Source organism: Ascidiella aspersa, chromosome 7 (genome assembly GCF_963924565.1).
Source record: "Ascidiella aspersa chromosome 7, kaAscAspe10.2, whole genome shotgun sequence".
In the NCBI taxonomy this organism is placed as follows: Eukaryota; Metazoa; Chordata; class Ascidiacea; order Phlebobranchia; family Ascidiidae; genus Ascidiella; species Ascidiella aspersa.
In genome coordinates, this window is record NC_139453.1 from 9,955,169 (window position 1) to 9,979,561 (window position 24,393).

Here is a 24,393-nt window from a genome sequence, read left to right on the forward strand (position 1 = left end):
ATACAGCAGTGGGACACAGAGCAGTTTACATATTAGCCTTTTACCATTTTTCGTATTTCTTAAGCTTGTACTTGGTTTTCATGAGAATACAACACAAACAAAATCATTCGATAAGAGAAATTGTCGTAGCCCCAACCAAAATTTGTTGAAAGCGTTACTTGTTTTATTATGATAAATGAATGTGCGTGTACTATAGCTAATTTACGACATGTTGATCAACAACATGTGTGTAAAACTGTTCGTTATTCTAAAGTCGATGATACCAAGGGTAAAGTACACTGTCGCATAATTTTCAAATCGTTATACACATACTCATAGCATTGGTAATATGTAAGTGAGACAATGTGGAACAGACGGTTTTAAAGATCCCGATGCCTGAGTGACACATTGTGATGAAACCGTAGAACAATATTGACAATAACAATAAAAGTTACAACAGATCGCGTACTGTTACAGACTCACGAGTTAAAAAAGGCGAAATGTTGTTTCGCCGCTATGCGGTATTATCATATTACGTGGAAAAATATCAATTACAATACACACAGCAAACTTACATTACAAAAGGCACCGACATCCATATTTACACAAAACTATTGTAAAAAAGGACACACCGGTAAAAAGGTTAATTGTAAAGTAAGAAATATCAGGTTTTTGTTTAACTTATTTGATTTTTACCGGTTTTCGGAAAGCTTTACCAATGTTATGTAAAATGCTAGAAAAAATCACTATCCACGAGGAAAATGAAAAGACACAGTCAAAATTTAAATACAGTCAAAATATGCATGAGTCGTCACTGGTATGAACGGACAACTTTTGGGAATTATGGATATTTACTTGTGGCTTGCAAAACTAAATATTAGATAATTTTGTTCTGTTATAATATATAAATATCAGGGTTGTTCAAAAAAACACTTTTTTGTCAAATTTCAGTGGGGACCCCCTGGAATTGTTAGGTTACGTCTAAAAATCACACAAAACAAATCTGAGCACGTTTGGTTCAGTATTGACCGTGCTACGTAAATTTAAAAATTCAGATTTAGGGTAAAATTTTTGAAAAAAATAAATTATTCTCCCCCTGGAAATTTTTTTTTTACTTTTTTTTGCATTGCTTTGCTATTAAATAGCTATAAATAAACCTGTTTTACAGTAAAAAAGTGAGTAGTCATGGTACAAATGTCACATTTCAACAACATTTGTTAGGCTGTTTTGTACGAAAAAATGACTTTTCAGCACGTTTTTTTGAACTTTAGATAAGTGATTGATATAATTGTGTGATGACTAAATGCACTATTTTATTGATTTGATTTCAGGTGTGTTGCATCTACTTTATTTTTAAGCGATTTTTCGTATAAAACAGCCTAACAAATGTTGTTAAAATGAACATTTATACAATGACTACTCACTTTTAAACTGTAAAACTGGTTTATTCATAGCTATTCAATTGCAAAGCAATGCAAAAAAGTAGAAAAAACTTTTTTTTCTTGGTGAGAATAAATTATTCTTTTCCAAAATTTTAGCCTTCATCTGGATTTTTAAATTGATGTAGCACGGTTATTACTGAACCAAAAAAGCTTAGATTTGGTTTGTGGTTTTTTTAGACGCAACCTAACAATTCCAAGGGGTCCCCACTGAAATTTGACAAAAAACTGTTTTTTTTTAACAACGCTAATATATATATATCTATTTCGCTTCAGGGCTATATCAGTTTCTGGGAAATCAAAAACAAAATCAGACAGAATAAAATTCAATTTATTGTCATTTTAGGTTGGTTTGTTTTTTGTCTCTCCAAATACTGATAATCGTGCCCTGGCGAATTGTATGTATCTTACCATGACAATGCAAATTTATAACCTTAATATCTAGTTTATGTGAGACTTCTGTTTGAATTGATTAATTATCAGGAGATAAAGTCGACATTTTCATGCAAGTGTCAGGAATAAGGCAATGCATAACTTTTTATTTAAGGTTACATACAGATTTATTTCCTTTGAGCTTACATACATGCATATTTTTTACATTGTATTTACAATGACCTTACTTGATAAAAAGTTTACTGTGGGCGGAAAATTTATTTACAGATTATAATACTATTAAACGAATTGCATTGAAACTGTAACCTCTCATTCATGTGAAGAACAAAGTGTTAAAGAAAAACATGTTTACAGATTGTTAGGGCATTAAATGTGCATATATACTGCTATAGATGTTTGTATTCAACAACACGTAAAGCAGTGATGGGGCTACGCCACAAGTTTTCAATTTAAACTATAAAACTATCACAACAACAAAAAATATTATAGTATAGTGTCAAAAAAGTGCGCTTTTAATTGTTGTCAATTATTTGCCTTAGACAAGCTCCACAGGTCGCAACAACTTTAAACTATTATCAATATCACATGCGTGAATGGTTTTGGATTAGAATAGGGGTAACTGAAAAATCACTACGTACTTGCACAGCTATTTGACGTTTTACGTTTTTGCACATTATTTTTTGTTTCTAACGAAAAAGGTAGTCTGGCCATTGATTTTATCCGCTTAGCAAAAACGCACTACAGGCGCAAAAAAGGGTTTCGAAAGTTGGGACTAGGTTGCGAAAACAGCTGATGTTAAACCGCGAGAGGTCTTAACTTGGGATGTCCGATACTTGCTACTTTAATCCGATACGGATAATCAAAATTTTGGGGGATGATCCGTTACAAAATAACGTCATTGCTATGGTCACCAAAGCTTAATCGATCAAAACGTACAATGGTGATGATTTTTAGAAAATTATGTCAAAATTTGCTTTGGCGCTAGAAAGCCTTTTATGTTTAAATTTTAATGAATTTTTTTTTTTAATTTACCCCTGAAGGTAGAAAAATCTTCGTTTGGTCACGAAAAAATATCTGTAATGCACAAACTTTACATCGGATCGGAACCGATACCACCCAAGTATCGAAACGCGACTGATACCACCGATTGGCATCAGGTATCGGTCCCGATCCGATATTATCGGACATCCCTAGTCTCAACCAAAACGGCCAGGAATTCGCTCTGAAACACTCACACCCGCCTTTACGACCTGTAAGAGCGGATTGAATCGACCACGGGGCCCTGGCAGATTGGACAGAGGGTTGTGTCTCTCGTGCATGGCTCACATGTACATACGTGCCCGCAGTTCAGCAGCACTACGTCGGAGTCACGCAGCCCGCATAGACGACAACGCCGTTCGTTTCGCATTTCTTGTAGTTGCGTTCGAAGGTCTCCGGACGAGATGGAATCTAAACATAGATGACAAACGTTTTATGGTGGTTATCTTTTTTTTTCCAAAGTGTATTTAAGAAATTTAGGTACACTATGCACGGATCTGTAATGTTGCCCAATTTCGAATGGTAAAGCCGAATATCAATCGATATAATCTTTATCATTAAATGATGATTATACAAGCTCGTATCGAAACGTCTTTATCAAGATGATGGCAAATTACTCGACGTTTTTTGGATTTGACATTCATTATATAGCTATTTGAGAAAGGTTTCTGCGAACATATGGAATTGGTCACCACTGCAGATAAATATATGGTTGGTCTATGGCAGGGGTTCTTAAACTTTTTTTATAACCCCTAATTTTTTTTGCCTTGCGTGGGTGGACTACGGTTGGCAAAAAAAAATGACGTCATAAATTGACGTTACAGTACAAATAGAATTCATAAATCTGGTGATTTTGGTCCAAAAATGTGAAGGTGAAATGGAGTCTAAAAAGAATTCAGTGCAAAACCATTATATTTTAATCAAACTGTTTTCTTTAAAAAAGATTAGCCTATATCTTAAATATAGACTAATATTTCAAGTAGGCCTTCATGGACCCCCTAAAACTAGTTCAGGGACCCCCAAGGGGTCTATGGACCCCAGTTTAAGAACCCCTGGTCTATGGCAAAATACTAAATCGAACTGAATCGATTCCATGGCAAAGCGACTCTTTTAAATATTGGAGCATACAAGTAACTTGGGCAGATAATATAATTTGTGGGAACCCTCCTAAATATCTATCAGTTCCTTCTTGTAAACCTGTGATCAGTGGGTAGCTTAAGCAGTTGAAAACGTTAGTAGCTATAAAGTTGACTTACAAGAGACGAGGTCGCACAAAACGCAATTCAAAAAGGTACATTTTTTTATTAGGAGACAATATCTGTCTAGCCCAGTGGTTCTCAAATGGAGCGACTTGGCTCCTTAGGGAGGAAGTTTTGGTATTTTGTTGGGATGAATTTTGTTCCAGGGAGGAATTTGGGAGGAAAATGGATAAAAAATAAGTTATTTAATCAGTTATATGCGAAAAGCTTATTTTACTCTGATGATTGATATTGTGGAGAGTCTATTAGGCCCATAAAATCTAAGTCTATTATTTATTTACAGTTACAGATGTGTCTATTGCAGTTTGACATATATTTTCTTATTTTTGTCGACTATTTTCTCATAGGTTTGATTTTTTCTGTCAGAAGGACCTTCAAAGTAATAGAAAAAATATTTCGTGTTTTTACTGGAAAGGAATCGGCAGTGTTTTCGCTTGTAAGAGAGGAATATGAAAAAATTAAGAACCACTGATCTATCCCTAATTAGCGGCTAGCTATAAGCAGGGTTTTTTTAAGGTTTGGTTTGGGTGACCGCTAAGTAGTTTTAAGAGACCGCAAGTGTTTCATTTAAATACCAAAAAGTTGCAAGTCCAAAATTTGGGAAACCGCTGGAGAAATTTGGGGGACAGTTTCGGTCCCCCAAAACACCTTAAAAAAACACTGGCTATAAGCGTTGCAATAAATACGACCGAGAGCAAAAAAAGAAGGATACCTGGCGACGAGTTTGGGGAACGGGACACGGAGTCGGAGAGGACAGTCATGTTGTTGAGCAATTCGTCGCACAGTGATTCCGAAGTCTGGTGGTAGCAGTCCTGAGTCTCGATCATCCTACGCGAGAGTTACAGCTTAATAGTTGAGCGGTTGTAATTGAGGCGGGAAAAGGGGTTATTTCGTGCTATTCCATAATGTACCAGTGTTGTGTGACAAATTAAGGAAGTGATGGGCGTACGTATACTATTTTAAACGACTTTACTTCGCCAGAATGACTGAAGTAAAAGACAAGACAAGCAATTTTTCGAAAATCGGGGTAAAATTGCCCGTCTTGACTTTTAAGGGTGAAATTACCCGTCTTGACTTTTCCATAAGTCATTCTGCAAAAGAAATGTGATTCCAGCCTTTAAAACAAATACAAATAATACAATAATAACTTATAGCAAGTTTATACACTTGGAAACGGGTTGTTACAGTTTAGTTTTGCGTGTTTGCTAATAAGGTTGGGACAGTTGGTAAACTAATTTACAGCTAAGAAAGGTCCCTTAAAGAGGATTGCATCAGTTAATATACGGCTAACTTATCAATGCCTTTTAAGCTGAAAGTTAATCAGGCAATTGACTCTCACAAAACTAAATGTGTCTACCGAACAGAGCTAATGCAAATTAAGGCGATGCCATTTTTGTTTATTGGCGTTGTACTTTTCCACGATTCCGTGTAACCAGGGTATACATTGCATAACATGACTTAGCGTCGCCCAACAGACTCGGTTACTGATTAATAAAAAATAAAAATAGCAGTTAAGCGTTTACCAGCCATCCATTTTGACACAAGGCTTTTCGCGATTTACGAGAAGGTGTTTTAACAGTGCATAACAAGTGTAACCCAAACGTGATGTACCCCGTTACCATTTTGGGAGAAAAACTATTAAAAAAGGCACAGCGACGTGGTGACGGAATTATCCGACTTTAACAAAGGCGCTATACGAAAGAAACGTACGAAGTTACGATGTATGAGAAACATTCGATTCCTGTAAGTAACGCCTTTATTGTTGCAATACACCAACCTTAGGTAAATCAGGAACAACCAGAGTTTACACGTTATATTGATCAAACATAGGCCTAGACTTCGCACAAGGCAGTTTAGGAAAACTGAAGAGACATTTTTGTTTTCGATAGTTGCATTTCCTCGAAAAATAGATTTCACCAAGCGACACAACAACTATACAGCCTTTTACTCGCATTTTGCATTATTTTTAAACACGCGTGTCGGATCAGGGGCTGACATGTAGAAGCCTGGAGATATGGGTTTACGCGAACATTGTTGTCTAGACCTGGATTTGGACATAGGCTTTCAAGTATGGCAGCTTACCGGATCCAAAAACACATTTAACTCTGAGGAAACCTTTCGCAAGGGAAATAAATTCCGTTCATCTAAGCCAGGTTAGGGTCCAGCGCTTATCAGAAAGGAGATAGGATCGCTTTAATGATTAATCGCAAGAATAAACGCAAATATTTTCTTATGAGGCTTGCGCCGCTAAACAAGGGCGTTATAGTGGACACAACACAAAAAATTAAGCTCAAAGACGGTTGATATTTAAATTAAGTTGGCGGATCGAACATCACTAGAGTGCCTAATCAAAAAATTGCAAACAAATGGGATTCTATACGTGGGCAAGTGTTGAAAAGTCGACAATGGCGCCATAAACTTGGCTGAGCAAACATTAGCATACCGAGGGCAAGTTTAATAAGGCCAAACTGCAGCGACTGGATCTCTTAAACACGCCGATAGAAAAAACAGAGGTAGACAAAGAAGACCACTGTTAATAAATCCCACATGTAATAAGGCCAAGAATGGGAAGAGCATTAAAAGCAAGCTTTGTATTTGGTCGAAACCACACTGTTGCGAAACTTAAGCCAGTGAATGACAATAGCATCGGGATGGAAATACACAATGCGGGAGACTTCGTGCTTTTATTCAGAGTTACCAACAATAAAAGGTTTGACACTACGGGGACTCTCGCGTTTCACTATATGGGTAGCACAATAGCAACTTTTCGAACTCAAACATAATGGAGGAACCTACAGAACAACCTTGGGATATTTTTTCATTAGTTGCGTCAACACATGACTGTTTGAGTTTTCATCAATGTTTTGAATTTAAAGTCGTTTGCAACGAAAAACAGTTCGTTAAGGCCTATTTTAAGGCATATCCAGAGAAAGCCAGGTCCAAGTCAAGTAAATTACACACAACTTCATAGAACAAAGTGGACTCATTCGACCGAGGACATCATTTTTGCTTCACGAACAGCCAAGTTTAAAAATGTGACAAGAAAGCAGTTTTACTTCTGCATAGTTAAGGTAAAGGGTCAATTTTAACAAATTCATTGTCCAAAATCTAAATAATTTTGAGTTAAGTCCAAGTCATGTAATTTTACTTTTATCTTTACAACACCGGTTAATGTGGTTATCCTTACGGAAAAGTATGCAGTATGGGCCTGAAATTTTTAAAAACAAATAAAATTGTTACAATGACGAACAGAATGCCCAGATAAAACATACAACGTCATCTATTCTAACCTGAACAGTAAAATAAGACAGTTTCGTAATAGGACGTGCCAATCAGTTATTAGCATAGTTCGATAGTGTTTTACCGAGTAAGCATTGCACTGCCAATCTCAATCTCAAAAAGGGAAAACATATGATTAACTACATACAACAATAAGTGACTCATACCTCTGAATCAGCCTTTCGACGTCGGCGCGGCCAAATATTTCGATGGCTCTCATCACGTGTGGCTTCGCCATTGCTTGGGCCAGCATATTTCGCCTGCGCTGCGTCACGTCCTAAAACAAAAGAGGTCGCGGTTATCGCCTTTTGCATGTGAAGACACTGCTGGTAAAAGTGCAGGGCAAAAAAAAATCATGAGCGAAATTAAACACTGCACAACAGGTTTTACAAAACTAGATGCGGCCCAGAGAGATAATTCTGCGTGTTCGCGGCATATTGCCCTGAAGCACAAAAAATAAATGTTGTGAACTGTAATGCCTTACTGGATTTGATTAAATTTTAGCTGAACGAAAAATAAATAGTTTCGTCGTTTAACGATATAATCTAGTAAATAATGTTTGAGACAGGCATTGATATCCGCCCGCGATCGCCATTCCTTACAGTATTTTTTGTGTACAGTAATATTGATATGAATAGTTACTTGAATCAGTAATTATTGTACCATATTTTAAATTATTTTCAACCCAAAATAATGGTTAAAAAAACAAGGCTTATAACCCTCCGCCAACGTTCAGCGCCTTGCTTTACAGTTTGTTTTATTGCGAGTTATGTCCTTTACCCCATCCGAATGTTCGATTGATGACTTTAGATTAACTACATATGATATGAACTCGCATATTTGGGTGGAATTACTTATGCACACCGAATAAATACCGGATACAGTAAAATAACCTTCGATTCGTGACTTATAAAAATCTTGAAAAGAAACACATATTTCTCGAAACGGAACGCATATTTCCTATCCACAATTTTGACAAGAAAAGTTCCGTATATCATAAGCGAACCTGTCCGAAATTTAATTTTGCAAACATCTAACTCCAAAAACACTTAAAAAAGCAAGGCAAACTGCAGCCTTACCATAGGCGTCTCACGGATAGGTGGTGGTATTTCAGTGGGGCCGCTCTCTACGGTGTTGAGCAGCTCGTTTCTCTCGTGGTGTCCTCCGCCCTGATGCGGCATATCCTGCGTATGCTGGTTCCTGTTGTTGGCAAACTGCTGCTGGACGCGGGTCACGAACTCCTGACCTTTGACCCGCCGCAAGTACTGGCACCTGGAAGTTAAACGTCACGAAATTAAACAAGATGTTAGTATCACCGTCGGACTAAGGGTTACTTCTCGAACATATCACTGTTCCAAGTTGTTTTTGAAGAGCGACATGTTTGCTGTTTTTTTTCGTTTCACAGTTGGCCCAAGGTCAGTTTGACTACATATAAATTTGGATAAGGAAATAGGCAACTATATGGGTCGAGGTAAAAATGCCGTGATTTCAGTTGCCGATTAGTATAAGTGTGGCGTATATTGCAACATGAGTTTAGTGCTGTAATCGTGCCAAAACATTACTTCACTTTTAGCCTTTTATTAGATTTAAGGAATTATAAGTCAGCAATCTCTTACTGAATTCGTTATAATTCTACCACTAAAACGTAATAGTAAAGTTAAAACACATTTACATGCATTCTTGATTGCTTTTTATAGAGAACGCTAGCACGCCTTGGTCGGGTTAAGCTCATGGTAAACAATTTGAATGTGTCATTTCAGTTTAGCCAAAGGTATGATGAATAATAAGCACCTTTAACAGTTTGTCGTTAAAATGCTAAGGTGACAAATTCATGGCAATCCGTTCCTATATATGCTTGGTTGCGCTTTGCTTACGCTTGGTTGCGCTTTTACCGACGCGCATTTGTTAGCTAAACAGTTTCCATTGGGTGAAATAGGTTCCTCATGTGTGTTATGGCACTAATCGTTTGCTTGCTTGGTTAATAGGTTGGTCACCAAAATAGCATTCTATTTATACTTGATTGCACTGCACCAATTGTCAATACTATGGGGCGTTTTGTTTCAAGTTTCACAACAGAACTGAAAAGATTCCAAAATTAATACGCAAATATGCAGGAAATTCCGAAATAAAACAAAAGACAACACGTTGAAAATGTTCTTTGTTTACATATTTCTGAAAATTAATCAAAGATTAAACTACATTTTCGCTAATTGGTGTGTTGATTTCGCAACTTTAACTTGAGCAATTTATCAGAAACACAAATTATGATTACATAAGATGAGACACAGAACATTCTATTCGTAATGGACAATTTGTTGTGGCGGCCTTTTAATCGGGTTTATGTGATTCGAAAAAGGCGTATGCAAACACTACTGCGGCAAGCTAATCTAGATAACTTTCAAGCCAATAGAAGGAAGTGAGTTGGCACCTTTGAACAACTGTATCTCGTTTCTATACAAAGTGATTTTCAGCGAGTTATATTCAATGGCAGCAGCGTATAGCTAAATAAGCAAAATAGGTAAGTGTCATACAAGGTTCCTTTGAAATGATAATGAAACTAGGCACAAAACGTAAAAGATACATGTGATTTGCATACAGAAATCTCCATTTAAGTAAGCCCAAATAAACAAAAAATGCATATAACGTGTTGCACAGCGTACCCCAACACTAGTACTCATAAAGTTTTGGTATAGAAGTATTTCAGTGCAGCGTGGTTCGACTATTGCCGATTGCAGGTTTAACAAAGAGGTATTGGCGTGACTCTGTAAAACGTGATTGGGCCCAACGCCTTTCAAAAGGTCAGTTGGCAAACGGAACCAAACACCAAGCAGTGTATGTATCATGTTACAGCTTAGACAAGCTGCTGCCAAACATAGCCCATTAACAAGGCAAATCCCAACCCAAGACATCAGTTGCCCAAGTCATGTCCCAGTTAAGTCATAATTTGAGCAAGTCAACTTCAAGTCACGTCCTTGTCATAAAAAAACTACTATTGAAATTGTTAAACTCGTACGATTATGAGCGAACTAAACTAAAAAACAGGACCACATAGCAAGTAAACTGTATTATGTGCAAAACTTAGAATAAATAACTCAATTTAAAACAAAATGCCAAGGAAAACACTTCATTTCAACCCCAAGCCTTTTGTTCGAAAGACTAATGTCAAGATGATTTATAAGGAGTCTGTTTTGCACGATACGTCAGTATTCTGATGAAGACGTCCTGTATAGCACGTCGAAACGTCGATCTATTATATATACTGCTGGAAGAGCAACACTCCGTTATAATGTCAAGACATTTGAAAACAGTGCATTCAAGTCAAGTTTTTAAAACATTAACACCACACTTATATAATAATCTGAAAAATCGATGAAGTCGTATAAAAAATAACGAAAGGATGCCTAAGGGATGTGTTAGGGTATTTCACTTGCATCCCCAATACCCCATCTGTTCCCAACCAAAAGCGTCTGCCATAACCCGTACCCGCATTTCAAGTTTTGATGTTTTAATTCTGAGATTCCCTCAAGAATTCGTTGCCGTCAAAACGACGAATGAAAAGGTTATTTTAAAACGTTGGCAGTCGGTTGTGTTCGGATAGCAAAAAATATTTTTTCCTTAAGTTAGTGAACATTCAACGCACGTATTACACTGATTGCATTCCGCAAATATTTGTTCAACTACACGATCGATCTCGGCGGTATGGTGCATTAAGTTCGTTAACTCGAGGGGATATAGCGGTACAATGCAACAACAGAGAAAAACGTTACCCGGGAGACCATCGGGCGTGCTCGATCCAGGGCAAGTCGTCTTCCAAAAAGTTCTGTAGCCGAACTCCGCAACAGAAGCAAGCCACCCTGTCGCGTCCCCCTGCACAAAACACAAGCATTTCTTGTCGTTTTTGTTGGCGGAAACCCTGCAGCACAGTGTTGTAAACAGTCATTTTGAAATGACATCATTCCCAGTCAAGTCATTTGTAAAATAACTTAAGTCAAAGTCAAAACTATTTTGAAAAATACAAAGTCGTCCCAGTCCAAGTCATCAAGTGCGCAGACCAAGTCCCAGTCAAGTCATACAAGTCAACTTCAAGCCAATCCTTGTCATAAAAAACAAACCTTCAACTATTGAAATTGTTAAATTCGTAACTGAACTAAAAACGAAAAAAAAAAGAAAAACGCAACACACAGCAAACAAACTATTTGATATGCGAAACTTAGGATAGTTAGCGCAATTAAAAAAATGCTTTATATCAACTCACGTCATTTGTCCAAAATACTTAAGTCAAGTCGTTTGAAAACAGTGACTTAAATGCACTTAAGTCAAGTTATTGTTATTGAAGTCATTGACTTAAGTCATTATAACATTGCCTGGCAGCGCGTAACGCCCAACAACAGCATACAACAAGGAACACTGCATCATAGGGCCGCGACCAATACACTACGTTATAAACCTGCGTTTCTGCAATAGAAACTAAAACGAAACGTCACGAAGCACAACTACAAAGATTTATTAAATGACACACTACTGTTAGGGCTTAATAAGAATATCAAAGCCCATACAGAAGTAGGTATCATTTTTCTGTATGGGCTTTGATATTCTTATTACGTCTTACTACAACCTCCAACCATTATGCTCCAATGTTAGGGCTTGCTTAAATGAAACGTTGCTGTAGTCAGGGTCGTTGATTAACGTAAAAGTACTTTCATTAGAAAAAAGTGTGAGTATCACTTTGATGTACATTGTACTGAAAGTGAGTCAATTGGATTAACCTGGACTTTTACAATAAAATGTTGACCATTCCTACTGATAAACAATTCAAATAGTCGTCTAACTAGAAAGCTATCCAACAACCGTCAGTTCAATTCGATCTACAAATACATTTAAGTTCGCTTTTGACGACTTCGACAGTACAGTATATCTGGGGAAATGAACAAAACCAAATCAAACGTAAATTCGACGAAGTAAAGATACCAAACGCGTAGAATCCGGCGTCGACGAATTCGCGTGAGCTGGCCCGGAGCCTTTGCGTCGGTTCGAAAATAACGAAGCTGTTGAGTCGCCGCTGCCTGTCTTGCATCAGAGGCGAATAGGCGTTCTCGAAATGCTCAGGTTCCTGACAGGAAACCGGGAAAAAATGTGCATTATTTTCACTTTCTTGGGATCGCTGGTTATGCCAAACTGAGGACATTGTCTAGGTGTGTACCAGTATATGCTTTTATGCTAAAAAATGATGATCAGTCAGTGAACGTGTTCAGAAGTACAATGTCTTCATTTAGGGAACTTTGCTTTGTTTTGACCCTTGACAAAGTTTTTTTCGTTTTTTTTTGTGTGAAAAAAGCGAATTGTTAGAAAATTTCATTTTGTTTATAACATGTCGTTGAATATTTAAAGACTATTTTATTCTACAAAAGCTATTTAAAAATTTATTGTTGATTTCAATAATTTGTTTAGTGAGGCCGTTACATTACACCAAGGTATGGGCAGTAGAATTATCTACAAAATGCGGTTTATAGAATAGTTTGATTACAATTGGAAGGAAATTATAGATAATCATTTATATTGCCCACAGTGAGTTTTTGCATAATTTTTGAAGGACAGTTTGACTACAAGAAAACAATGTACAGCGTCTTCGTGTTATTAGTTTAAAGATTTCACCATCGGGCGAACAGGCTCTGGTCTCTTTTTACATTTTTTAAAGGTTTAAAACAAACAGGCAGTAACTACCTGTTGATTTGCAGGTGGCAAAACATGGTCGGCGTATACGGGGGTGGTCGTGCGCCTGCCTTCTTGGTTCGCGATGTATCTGCCACAAAAATATTGAACGTTAATGTAGAAAATCACCAGAAATATTTTTATCACTCAGATGGGAGTCAAAATAAAACGTGAGAGACCGGACAAATAAGCGAAGCGTGCTTTAAGCGTTGCCCGACTTAGTGGGAGAAATTACAGAAACCACAATGTCGCACGCTGGCGGGCCGCCAAAGAATAAAAGCGCACTCTATGTAGACTTGACAAAGCTGCGATTTTCTTCTGGGACACTTACGTACCGCATGTTTTTATGTCGCGGTTTTGGGGCAAATTTCTGTCGCGATTTTTTAAGGTATTTACATGATTCGAAAAAGGCGTGTATGCAAACTCTACTGCCGCTTATCCAGCTAACTTTTCTAGCATATTGAAGGAAGTGATTTGTGACCTTCGAATAACTGCGTCTCGTTTCTATACCAAAACAGTTCCAGCGAATTAAATTTAATGGCAGCAGCGTACAGCTAAATAACCGAGATAGGCAAATTTCACAAAAGTTTACTTCGAATGAATAATGAAACGAGGCACAAAACGTAATTGACACATTTAATTTGCATACTGAAATCTCCTTTAATCTATTTTCTGTGTCCCGATTTTTTCAAGAACGCAACGGCATTGCCTAAAGGCACAAAATCACCTGCAGTCGGGTCTGGCTTGGAAGTGTCGCCGCCCAGGGTTGTGACTGGTGGTCCAATTACCCAGCATCAGATGGCACGCAAAACACTCCACCATGTCGCCGATCCCGGTGAAGAAAAAGCCGGCCTGGGCGAATTGATCGCTGTCGATCGGAACGTTAGAAACCGGCCAGTAGCGGAATGTTTCCCTTTGCAAAAGCAGAAAGGTGTCGAGACGGTTTGTTAAGGATAAATGCCATAGTTTGCGTTTTATTCGCAGACCAACTAAACTAGTGTAGGCATAAAGCGACCCAATTAAAAGTGTCATATAATTCATCCACGTACAATACGTAGTTTTTGTAAAATATCCATTTACGCAACTAAAATAAGGTGCATATACACTATAAAGCAATCCACTCATAGGGGTGTCATTTAATTCATCCACCCACATTACATGGTTGGAAAATATCTAACATGTGCTATTCTGCCTTCGAAATTTCGTACTGCGCACGTCGGACTCGGGACTCGGGCTATCACCCGGCCAGTAGCGGAATGTGTTTCCCTCTAGAAAAGTAGAAAGGTCATGAGACGGTTTGCCAAGGATGAATGCCATAGCTTGTGTTTTATTCTCAGACCGCTCGGCGATGTTTTGGGCTGAATACCTGGTCATGTGTTCGACTAGGGTTTTTAAACGTTCAAGCTTTACACGACCGATGTGAAAGAACAAAGTGATACGGTAACAAATTCGAAATACCTATAATCATAGGCGCCGATCTTTTTAAATCCCAGGGCGTTTTCGTGAACTAGTACTTACTCATTATTTTTAAAACAATGCATTATGTCTCAGAATAAATTCTACTCAACCAAAAAGCCTATACGTGCTCGCTGCTCAGTCTTGCGTTAAAATGACCGAGGGCTAGGTATAGTGCCAATCTACTTTGATCAGTGTTTTGTAACTTATTATCCGTCATGGCATACTACATGCAGATAAAGCGAGACAAGCGAGAGCGGATTTTTTTTTGAACAATACCGATATTACGCGGTCAAAAAATTTTAGGGCGTTTTGACGTCCTGTGAAAAACCCAAGGCGTCAAAAAACGCTCTGCACATCCACGTTCGGCGCCTATGCCTATGATTGATAAGTGCAACGGCAATGTTAAACATAGCATTGTTAAACATAGCATTTACCCCTAATTTGATTTAGCGTATATGGTCATTGTTGTAATAGTATCGGATAACGAAACCGTTTGCAAATTTTTATAGATTAAATCACGGTTCAAACGCAATTGGACTACATGGAACTTTAGTAAAGTGCTACCAGCCTAAATACCATTTTTCAGATATTGAGTTGTCATAACTGCTCGATAAATGGAATTCGTGAATCCTAGTTTTAAAATAACGTTAACCCGTGTACGATAAACAAAATACTGATTTTGCAGCCACAGGAGTTCATATACTAGCAAGCACAAACTGAGCGATTACATATCAAATATATTTAGTAGCCATACTACAGGTATATTTCGAGATAAAAGGCTTAACACATGTGGGCTGCGAGATTAGAAAGTTTTCTTAAATTAACTATATACCCATGGCCGTAGGTTGTACACCACTGGTGTGACGGTTTCGGTTCAATAATATCAGACAGATGTTTACTAAAACTGGCAAGCGTGACTTAGACATAAATCCCGTATTTAGTCATGTGTTTAACACCAACAGCCGACCAAACAGCTAAAACTCACGTAATTACTTTAGTAAACACTGACTTTACAAATGAGGTTAAGAAACCTACCTTCGACAAGCCCGTTCGTTTAGGTTTTGAGAAAGCAGAAATCTTTTGTACTGCAAAATAAAACGGGTTCAAAACTGCAAAACCGCGCAAAGCATGTCTTTTTGGTTAAAACCGAGTCTTAAACTCCAACAGAGATTGTGTATTTGAAAGAAGAAACACAATAATAGTTTATGCTTCCAGCAAAATTTTATTAAAGTACCAAGGTTTTGATCACCTATTCGGGCAATCTTCTTCAGTGCAAAGTAATTGCAATCCTAGGGTAAAAAAAATATATATACGAGACCAACAAAGATAGATAAACAACAATAAAGATTCTTGTTTTTCGCGCCTCCTGTTTTAGAAGGTGTTCCATTGTGTGCCATTATTGTTTGTCTGGTATATATATTTTTTCCGCCTATAGTTGCAATTATAATGCCCTAAAAAAGATTATCTGAATAGGTGTTTGAAACGTTAGTAGGTGGTAGGCTACTTTAAATATAGTTTTGCCAGAAGAAAAAATTAATAATTGAAACAATGCCTGGCAACAATAGCATATTCATTAACAACTTATGCTATTGTTTATGTTAATCTTTTAAGGTTTCATGACCCAAGTCATAATTCATATTGGTCTTTAAAAGGGTGTCTATGGTTAAACGATTTAACCCTATTTCATTTATTGATTGCAGATATTTACATGAATGACAGTGAAGCGTCGGTGTTCGTGGGCCAGTCTCTTGTCTGTGTTGTAATGGGCTTAGGAACTAGTAACTAACATCAGATCTGTTCAATTAGATTACGTCACTACTGTGTCATAACTACTAGTAAAATTGCAAATCTAATTTAGGCGACATAATTTCAACAGAGAAGCATTTTAAACAATACAACGTACACTTAACAATGATACCCAGACATTGTAACCTATCAAAGAAACTTAGTAGTGTTCAGCGAACATGTTTTCTACAAATTTACGTTACATTTCATAATACATGACATTATCAATAACATAGCACATTAAAAAAGCTTCCTCACATTTACACGGTAACATTACCTCAACTGGACCAGGTTGAGACGTTCTTGTTGTTGGTGGAGGTGAACCTGAACTTAGCGCTGCATGACCTTGGTGAGGGCAAGTAGCAATCATTTTTGTTACTTCACCAAATTGTTACATAGACACAGGGTCACAGACAACGTATAATAATACTAGTAGTCAACAAAAGAACATTTTGAGCATAATGGTTGGAGGTTGTAGTAAGATGTAGCAAGAGTATAGAAGCCCATACAGCAATAGGTAGCATTCTAAATATTTCAAATATCTCTTTATTAATTTTCAACAAATGAATGTTCAAAATGAATAAAAATATATTTGAAACGTCAAAATTTTACCTACTTCTATATGGGCTTTGACATTATTACCGTACTATGTCTAACAAGAGAACAGTTTTTCTATTATACAAGTTAAAATAAAGGTGATCATACTCCAACAACTAACAATTTAATCCAACGACAATTCCTGGAAATTAGTTGCATATCAGAATAATATATATCTTTTTAAAAGAGTAAGATATGTTTTTTATATTTTAAAAGCATTTTAGAATAAATTGAGCATATATGTCAAATATTACCAGATTAATACACCATGTATTCATTCCTTTCCTATTTCATCAGAATACTATTTTTTTTCTCATAATTAAATCACATGGCACCTAGAACTATCGTTTTGTTTATTTCTCAGAAAAGATATTACTTGAAGAATGAAAACCCATTTCTTTAAATCCTATTTAAACAGACTGAATCTTACATATAAAATTGGAGCTCGCTCTGTTAACATAGTATATCTAAACTGTACTTGTATAACTTTATTTGTACATGATCTTCACAACTCCATTTATATAAAACTTAATCGTAATAAATATTATTTTTCTTGCAAACATGTTTACAATTAGCCTTGTTTGCTATAAAGTACCAATTATACCTATTCAATGCTTAACTTACAGCATTTAAACTCACACAAATGCTTGGTCATTCTGTATATCATGTAATGTGTCACATATAAGTTGATTTAATCAAAGTTGTACTACCATGAAACAGTGTAATGATGTAAGGAGCAGTTGCAACAGAAACCGATGCCTACATGCTATGAGTCATCAAAACAATTACAACCAGTGATAAAACAGATATTTGCACCACTCCTACAAACAAGACATAGTTGTTCATACCTTGTGATGTTGATGGGGTCTCTGCGGAATTGTTCTCTGGTCGTTGAAAGATATTTGCAGACGGTAAATCTGACACACTATTAAAGTTCTGCTAAAAATGCATCGGTTGCAATAAAAGCCAATTCTCACACCCAATCTCAACTTTGTACCACAACAGCGAAGATAAAAGCATACAATCCATATTACAAAATATTTACCCGTTGTTGGGATATGTATATTTAAATTTTTTGGAACACAACATACATTTTTTAGTAATTTAAATAAAAATACTAAAGCCCTTATATTCGACAAAATCTATATTTCGCTGTTTACAAACATTTCGGCAATACCTCATGCTATAATTAGTGTGAAAATACAAGTCAATTGTCCATTTTATCCAATATAATGGCTTTAGTATTTGGATTTAGATTTAAATGGTTTTAATGATTTTATAGACTTTTTTACAAATATAATATGAAACATTTTGACCATCAATCTAGAAAAAGAAAAATCAGAAAACTACTTGATCAATGAACAATCGTTAAACGCTTTTAAAAATAGATGACTGTCAACTTACATTTATTGAACCACTATGCTGTTGGGTGGAAGCAGTGGATAATGTAGACTGCGCTACACGCTGGTCTAAAATGTTTAAACAAAATATTCATGGTAGAAGCATATATGTAAATATTAAGGGTAAAGGTTGGTTAGTTGTACAAAGAATATCAAAACCCATATAGAAGTAGAGTAACAAATTGAATATTTCAAATAACTCTTTTTAATTTTCAAGATGGTCTGTTAAATCTGTTAAATAGTTTTCTAATTTTAAATTACACAAAAGTTGGAACTTTTTACATTTGTTTATTTAATGCATGAGTTTATATTATTTAACTATTGACTAAAATGTAGAATATAAATTGAATAAATAGCATGAAGCTTTGCATACTTTCTTTCAAAACGTCCTTTACAGCAGGATTGTTTCCTGTATGTCGTAAGTATTTGGATGATGGTGGACCAGACATGCAACTGAAGTCCTACATTAAAGCAGCAGGTTGGCACTTGATAAGCAAAAATTACATACATGATCCCTTATTTAGAAAAGCTTCATATAATGTTTTTTTTGTTTTCTTGTTTATGCTGATATTCATTGTTTTTTATAAGTTTTTAGTTGTAAGTCTATAGTCATAATTACAGTGTAGCGCTTAACCCTATAGATTTCAATTGTAATCGAACAGACCAACTAAATTTGCAAAGCAATTTTAAAACATTGGTATGGAAGTGATATAGTGATAATGATCTACTCATTTGATAAGTTAAATAAATAATATTGTTATGGTATATGTATTTCTTAGGATAAAATAACCATACTTACAATGTCTGATAATGATGTAACTGGTTGTTGAACTGAGGTAATGGGTGACATGTTACTTGACACAATATGGCCTACAAATAAAAAGAACAACAGATTTTTATGGTACCAAGTATACAGATATATTAATTATTTTAAAAAGGAAAGATGCTATTAAACAATTATTATCATTTATTTGATATAAAACATAAACTTGGACAACAGTAATAATTTTTATTTTCGAACGGTGTTGTTTCATTACTTTGACTGAAATGTGGTGCAGCACTTCTCAATGTTGTCCCAGTTTGCATTGCGAGTATTGGCTAAAAGCCACTCAGGAATAACGTTTTACTAAGAACTTTCAGCAGTAGTTTTTCTAATTTCTTACCAACAATGTACAAAATTGTATAGCTTCCAAAAAATTAAAAAATATCGCAGGTTAGATTTTTAGAAAGTATTGCATTGTAGCTTTTATAAGGTTTAAGCAAAGCTATCATCAAAACATTTTTACATAAAACTCACCCCAGATAATGCAAATGTTTGTCAATTTTATAAATGCTATTAGTTATAACTGGATTCAATTAGTGTTTAGGTTTTGCTGTACTACTTTTTTAAACTACATCAGCAGAGTTACATAAAAGTGTTTTAATGACTTAAGTCACTGTTTTCAAATGACTTGACTTGAGGGCAAAATGACTTAATTTATTTCGGACAAATGGCTTGAATTAATTGTTTTGTACAAATTATTTGGGTTTTAAAAACTAAAGGGTTGTCATTAAGCAATTTTATTATAAAATTGGGTTATTTAACTTAATTTGTGCACTTAAAACTATTAGATTGAAATATTTCGCGGTTTTGTTATTTTTTAGTTGAGTTATTGTTCATAATTGTACGAGTTTACCAATTGTAATAAAACAATATTTCATCTTTATGTCAAGAATTGACTTGCTCTAATTATGACTTTACTGGGACTTGGCTTCCTGTTAATTCAAAAAGACTTGGACTGAAGTATCACTTGGACTTAACTTGTTTAACATAAACTTGACCGTATTTTTTGCTATATTGCACTGTTCCTTATTACACTAGATGCGTTTGTCTGTTACGAAATTCGAAGTCTGTAAAATGTGATGCATAGTTAATAATTGAATTTCAGAAACCTAACAAAAAGCTAACAAATCAATGGTTTCTATGGGGAAGTGAATTCAGTTCCTCTTTTTAGTTTTCACGTTTCCTTATCATCTCAGATACAGAGAGAAATATGTTAGAATTGTGAAGCAGGATATAAATATTAGAAACGATTTCACAAATTTAGAAACAATTTTGTAAAAATAAAGCTGTATGGGAACACACCTGTTTACTTGACAAAACCCTGAAAGTGATTCTTTTATGTAAACTCAATAAAACAGTTCCTATTAGGGGAATTGCCCACTCTTCAAATAACTTTCTCCTCACGTTTAATTGCTATAGAAATTATAGGGATAGGCATTCCCGCTTACCTGAAGTGAATATAGCAACCATACAAACGATTATAGTGTTGCAATAGTTAGACTTCATTGTCACTCCGACGTCATAATAGCAGGAGCGTAAACCCTCTTACGAAATTTTAATAAGATGTGAGATTTCTTTGTATATAAATGAAGCAAGCATTCCAGATATCCCGTGTCTTTCAAATCCGCCGAACTTAGAACACTATAGTAAAATTAATTCTACCATATTGTTTATTTTTCACAATATAACTTAAGTTTAAAAACGGATTTCAAAACTTAAAACGTATTTTTTTGTATACGCTTACGGGGTTCGCGTGTTTTTACAATAATGATTGTACCGTATCTACAAAATTCCTATATTATCGGATCAGAGCCATCCCCGATGCCGTGTGGTAATACCGGTATTCGTCCCACAAAATGGGTTGATATCAGTGGCCATCATGCGATTCCAAACTAAAGTATAAGCATTTTAGCCAATATTTGTGCCCAAGTACAGGATGTGTTACCTCAAAAGTCCTTATATATTTCTCAGTTGATATTAAATTAACAGCTGAAGGTAAGTATGTTTCTAACGCGTAGGATATATTCTTACTATAATCATTACTTTCGTTGCTGAGCAGTGCTAAAAGTTCAAGTTCTTTTGCCAAAAAGCCCTAGTCTGACTTTACAAACGGAACAAGGGGAAAAGATATTCTGCTCAAAAACATGTGTTCGGAAAACTAGTTCAAAGCACATCGTTACGAATTACGTATAAGTCACAAAACAGGGGTTCTTTTTTCACAACGTAATCTTGATGTAAAGCCAACAAGTTAACGACAAATATACATATTTTGTTCACGTTTAAAAGTATTTTGTCCGCCAAATGTGCGATTACAGCTAGACGGAATTCGCTTGGTCGGTGTTCACATCCTTCTCTTCTCCGAGGAAAGCCTGGTCGCCATCATCTGAATCTCCCGACAGATTCATCACTGTCAAACGTCTATACAGACAGGGACGACAGACACCTGATGTTCAGAGAAACATATTTAGATTGGTAACCTATACTAAGGCTAAGCTAAGGTCAAAAAAAATTATTGTGTCCGGTCACAAGGAATTTAACAGGCAAAAAATCAGCAAACGCATCACTTGTATTAAATACATTCTTTAAGCAGTTTTTATTTACAGCAATTTTATTTGTTGCCTTTGAAGAACTGAGTAAGGTTTATAACCTTAATAATTGAATGTCCGATTTGTTGAATAACAAATATCTTCAAGAAACTATCGTTTGATTGCGAATTACGATGCTGAATATTTATTATGAGCATATAGTGCGTTAATATAAATTAAATTCTCTTACGCTATTTGGACAAACAAAAAGGTGAATCACCCAATCGGACTGCGCATCGGACAATTAACTGCTATCAGGCTTTTTAAAATATAAACCAAACAAGGATTTCTCTCATGAAAGCGGTATTGTGTGGATCTAAGGTTTTGTGACCCTTTCTACGACTTACGGTAGAATTGGCGCCGGTATACAGAGCATATCTCTCCATTCATCGACTTGCAATTATGCACAAGCTAGAAAATTAAATAACGGTTAAAAAAACACTGTAGGAAAATAAAAACAAGTGTTTCATGGTCCCCTCTCTCTCCATCCCTCCCTTAATTAAGCGGGCCAGCACCTTTTATTGCCAAACATACGATCCCTAAACTACATTACAATAAACTGAAAATATAATATTCTTTACAACTGGAGTGCAGCTAATGAAAGGTCTATAATGTTTGAAGAATACTTTAGAAAACTTTTTACGTTTGTTTTGTTTTAAAGGGCGTTCCGTGATGCACAAACAGCCGACAGCTAACATCGAGCAAATGGTACATTTTCGATCGACAAACGTTTAATGTAATCGGTTTGGGACTATTAGTGATGTGGCCTACGTGGTAAAAAACAGCCAATGAATAAAGCTTCCAGCGCTTTACCTTCACCAAATACTAAGCAGTGGTGTTTCGCTGAGGGCTGAGATTTTAACCTGTTGTCCAAAAGACCCAAGTGACTGAGTGCGCTTGGAAAGTAAGCCACTCGATATTTAAAATTTAAAGCTTTAATGGATTGAATTGCGCCGTTTGGTAACAATTTGAAAATGTAGAACTCGAATTGTTTTAACTCATCCGGATTTTATTAAAACAACAGAAATTGCAGTGTTGACATTTTCCCTGGCAAGCTAATGAGCTTAACCGTTAAAGTATATTGTCCTAATTTGGCTTTAGCTATTAGTTTTTTAAACAGGACAAAATGGACTGTCATTAAATGTGCTTAGGTAAAACCTATATGAGATTTCATTGCCATTTATCGGAACGTGTAGCAGTACGGTACACTATAAGTCCCAAACAAGTGTAAAAGTTACCAAAAACATATTTTGAGAATTTCACCCCTTTTTTCACGGTAGAATACGTATATGTTTTGTCCTTATCACACCAAGTATTTTATATATAGTTCTGTCATACTTGATTAAAGAGGCTCTGGCAAAAAGTTCGGTGACATTGTACGGTGTAACGCCTTCTTCTTCTTCGAAAACCAACAGCGCTTGTTCCTATTAACAAAAAGGTAAACTTTAATTCAACCAATTCAAATGAGACATGATTTTTTATGGTGATAGAGGACAACGTGTTATTTTATGTTTGCAAAAAAGTATGCGTCTTTATGTTTTACATAAAAAGTATAACATTTCGAACACGATAAAATTGTACTAGTTTTAACTTGTCTCTGCAAGATGTTGGTTACCCGACAGGAATTTTTGAGACTTACCAAGCACAATAACAACTATCATCATTAACAGGATCAATGCCCTTGCAGCCATTTTAGTTGTTTCCTTTTTAAACACAAAACTATACAGGATACTTGACACTTCAAACAAAAATGTTTGTTCAAAGTTAGTCTACAACAGAAGACCTAGTTTATTATCAGTGACACCATTGATATTTCGGCTCGCAAGAGTGTGACCTGTTGCCTTTTTGTCGGTCCCGATTGTTTATAACAGGGGTCGGCAACCTTTTTCAAGTCGCGGGCCACAACCAAATTCAGAAAGATCTCTGCGGGCCGCACAAAATGTTAACTAAGAATTGTGAATACGTTTTCCGTGATGGACTTGCCATTCCACCGCTTTAAAGACGGCGTAAAGAAGCAGCTTTCCACGGCGCAACGTAAAGAAGCGCTAATCTAGGTGAAAAAACACCATCAAAACGTAAACAAACCGGACGCAGAACGATGATTCGCGCAAAATTTTCGCACTTACATGGTTAAAATAGTCAAAAAGTATGTAAAATAGCCTCGTGTCTAATTTGTCAAAGAGGCGGGCCGTATGAATTACATCGGCGGGTATAGATTGCCGACCCTTGGTTTATAATATAGAAGCTAGAATGCCAAACGATTTTCTGTACTGCATTACTTAGAAATATAAAACTATTCTACAAAGCTGCCCGAAACATTTTGAAACGACGCTTATTTATAGCAAAACAAAAAAGTAATCTTATGTTTTCCAACGTTGATAACCAATCCTCCAGTTGGTGAGCGTGCGTATTTATAATGGAAACTGATAAAGATAGTTTATTATGCTGAACTAGTAATCATAAACTTGGTTAGCTTTTCAAGTAAACCGCTTTTAAAATCCCGTTCACCAAACGACAATAACAAGTTTCCAAACGTTTCGCGAGGTTTATTTCGAACTAACTCACGTCGGAGTTTCTTTAAAATAACTGGTTTAAATTCGACGCAGGCCCATTTATAGCGAATAACATCCTCTGGGGCGTCATTAGGCT

At 36.0% G+C, this 24,393-nt stretch overlaps 2 protein-coding genes across 4 annotated transcripts; both read right to left on the bottom strand.

Annotated features, from left to right (window-relative positions):
* Positions 1 to 1,594: 1,594 nt before the first annotated feature.
* On the bottom strand, positions 1,595 to 20,087 carry LOC146137649 (baculoviral IAP repeat-containing protein 7-like). Of its 3 annotated transcripts, none has more exons than XM_083393539.1 (15): positions 19,634 to 20,087; positions 19,136 to 19,206; positions 18,710 to 18,797; positions 18,341 to 18,405; positions 17,785 to 17,875; positions 16,617 to 16,684; positions 15,590 to 15,639; positions 13,824 to 14,009; positions 13,109 to 13,187; positions 12,356 to 12,497; positions 11,155 to 11,254; positions 8,467 to 8,659; positions 7,555 to 7,664; positions 4,821 to 4,936; positions 1,595 to 3,260 (listed from the first exon to the last, which is right to left on the bottom strand). In XM_083393539.1, the coding sequence occupies exons 2-15, from the start codon at positions 19,184 to 19,186 to the stop codon at positions 3,055 to 3,057; spliced, it is 1,545 nt and encodes a 514-aa protein (XP_083249665.1). In that variant the 5' UTR covers positions 19,187 to 19,206; positions 19,634 to 20,087; the 3' UTR covers positions 1,595 to 3,054. The 3 variants fall into 3 exon arrangements, with proteins under 3 accessions (XP_083249665.1, XP_083249664.1, XP_083249663.1); XM_083393538.1 differs by lacking the exon at positions 19,634 to 20,087 and adding an exon at positions 19,374 to 19,519 and having other exon boundaries at positions 17,785 to 17,872; XM_083393537.1 differs by lacking the exon at positions 19,634 to 20,087 and adding an exon at positions 19,374 to 19,519.
* A 1,387-nt stretch (positions 20,088 to 21,474) lies between these two features.
* Positions 21,475 to 23,466, bottom strand: LOC146137650 (uncharacterized). Its single transcript, XM_083394407.1, has 4 exons — positions 23,384 to 23,466; positions 23,083 to 23,168; positions 22,092 to 22,155; positions 21,475 to 21,602 (listed from the first exon to the last, which is right to left on the bottom strand). The coding sequence occupies exons 1-4, from the start codon at positions 23,433 to 23,435 to the stop codon at positions 21,475 to 21,477; spliced, it is 330 nt and encodes a 109-aa protein (XP_083250533.1). The 5' UTR covers positions 23,436 to 23,466.
* Positions 23,467 to 24,393: the final 927 nt, after the last annotated feature.

Bases quoted from the DNA above. Each gene is read 5' to 3' on its own strand.
- LOC146137649 (XM_083393537.1), bottom strand. From the start codon at position 19,422: ATGCAAACTGGGACAACATTGAGAAGTGCTGCACCACATTTCAGTCAA. The intron at 19,207-19,373 runs GTAATGAAACAA...TTTTATTTGTAG, and splicing joins TGCACCACATTTCAGTCAAA to GCCATATTGTGTCAAGTAAC. The intron at 11,255-12,355 runs GTATCTTTACTT...TGTTTTGTGCAG, and splicing joins CGCCGGATTCTACGCGTTTG to GGGGACGCGACAGGGTGGCT.
- LOC146137650 (XM_083394407.1), bottom strand. From the start codon at position 23,435: ATGGCTGCAAGGGCATTGATCCTGTTAATGATGATAGTTGTTATTGTG. The intron at 22,156-23,082 runs GTATGACAGAAC...TTAATTTTCTAG, and splicing joins GCCAGAGCCTCTTTAATCAA to CTTGTGCATAATTGCAAGTC. The intron at 21,603-22,091 runs GTAAGTCGTAGA...TCTGAACATCAG, and splicing joins ATACCGGCGCCAATTCTACC to GTGTCTGTCGTCCCTGTCTG.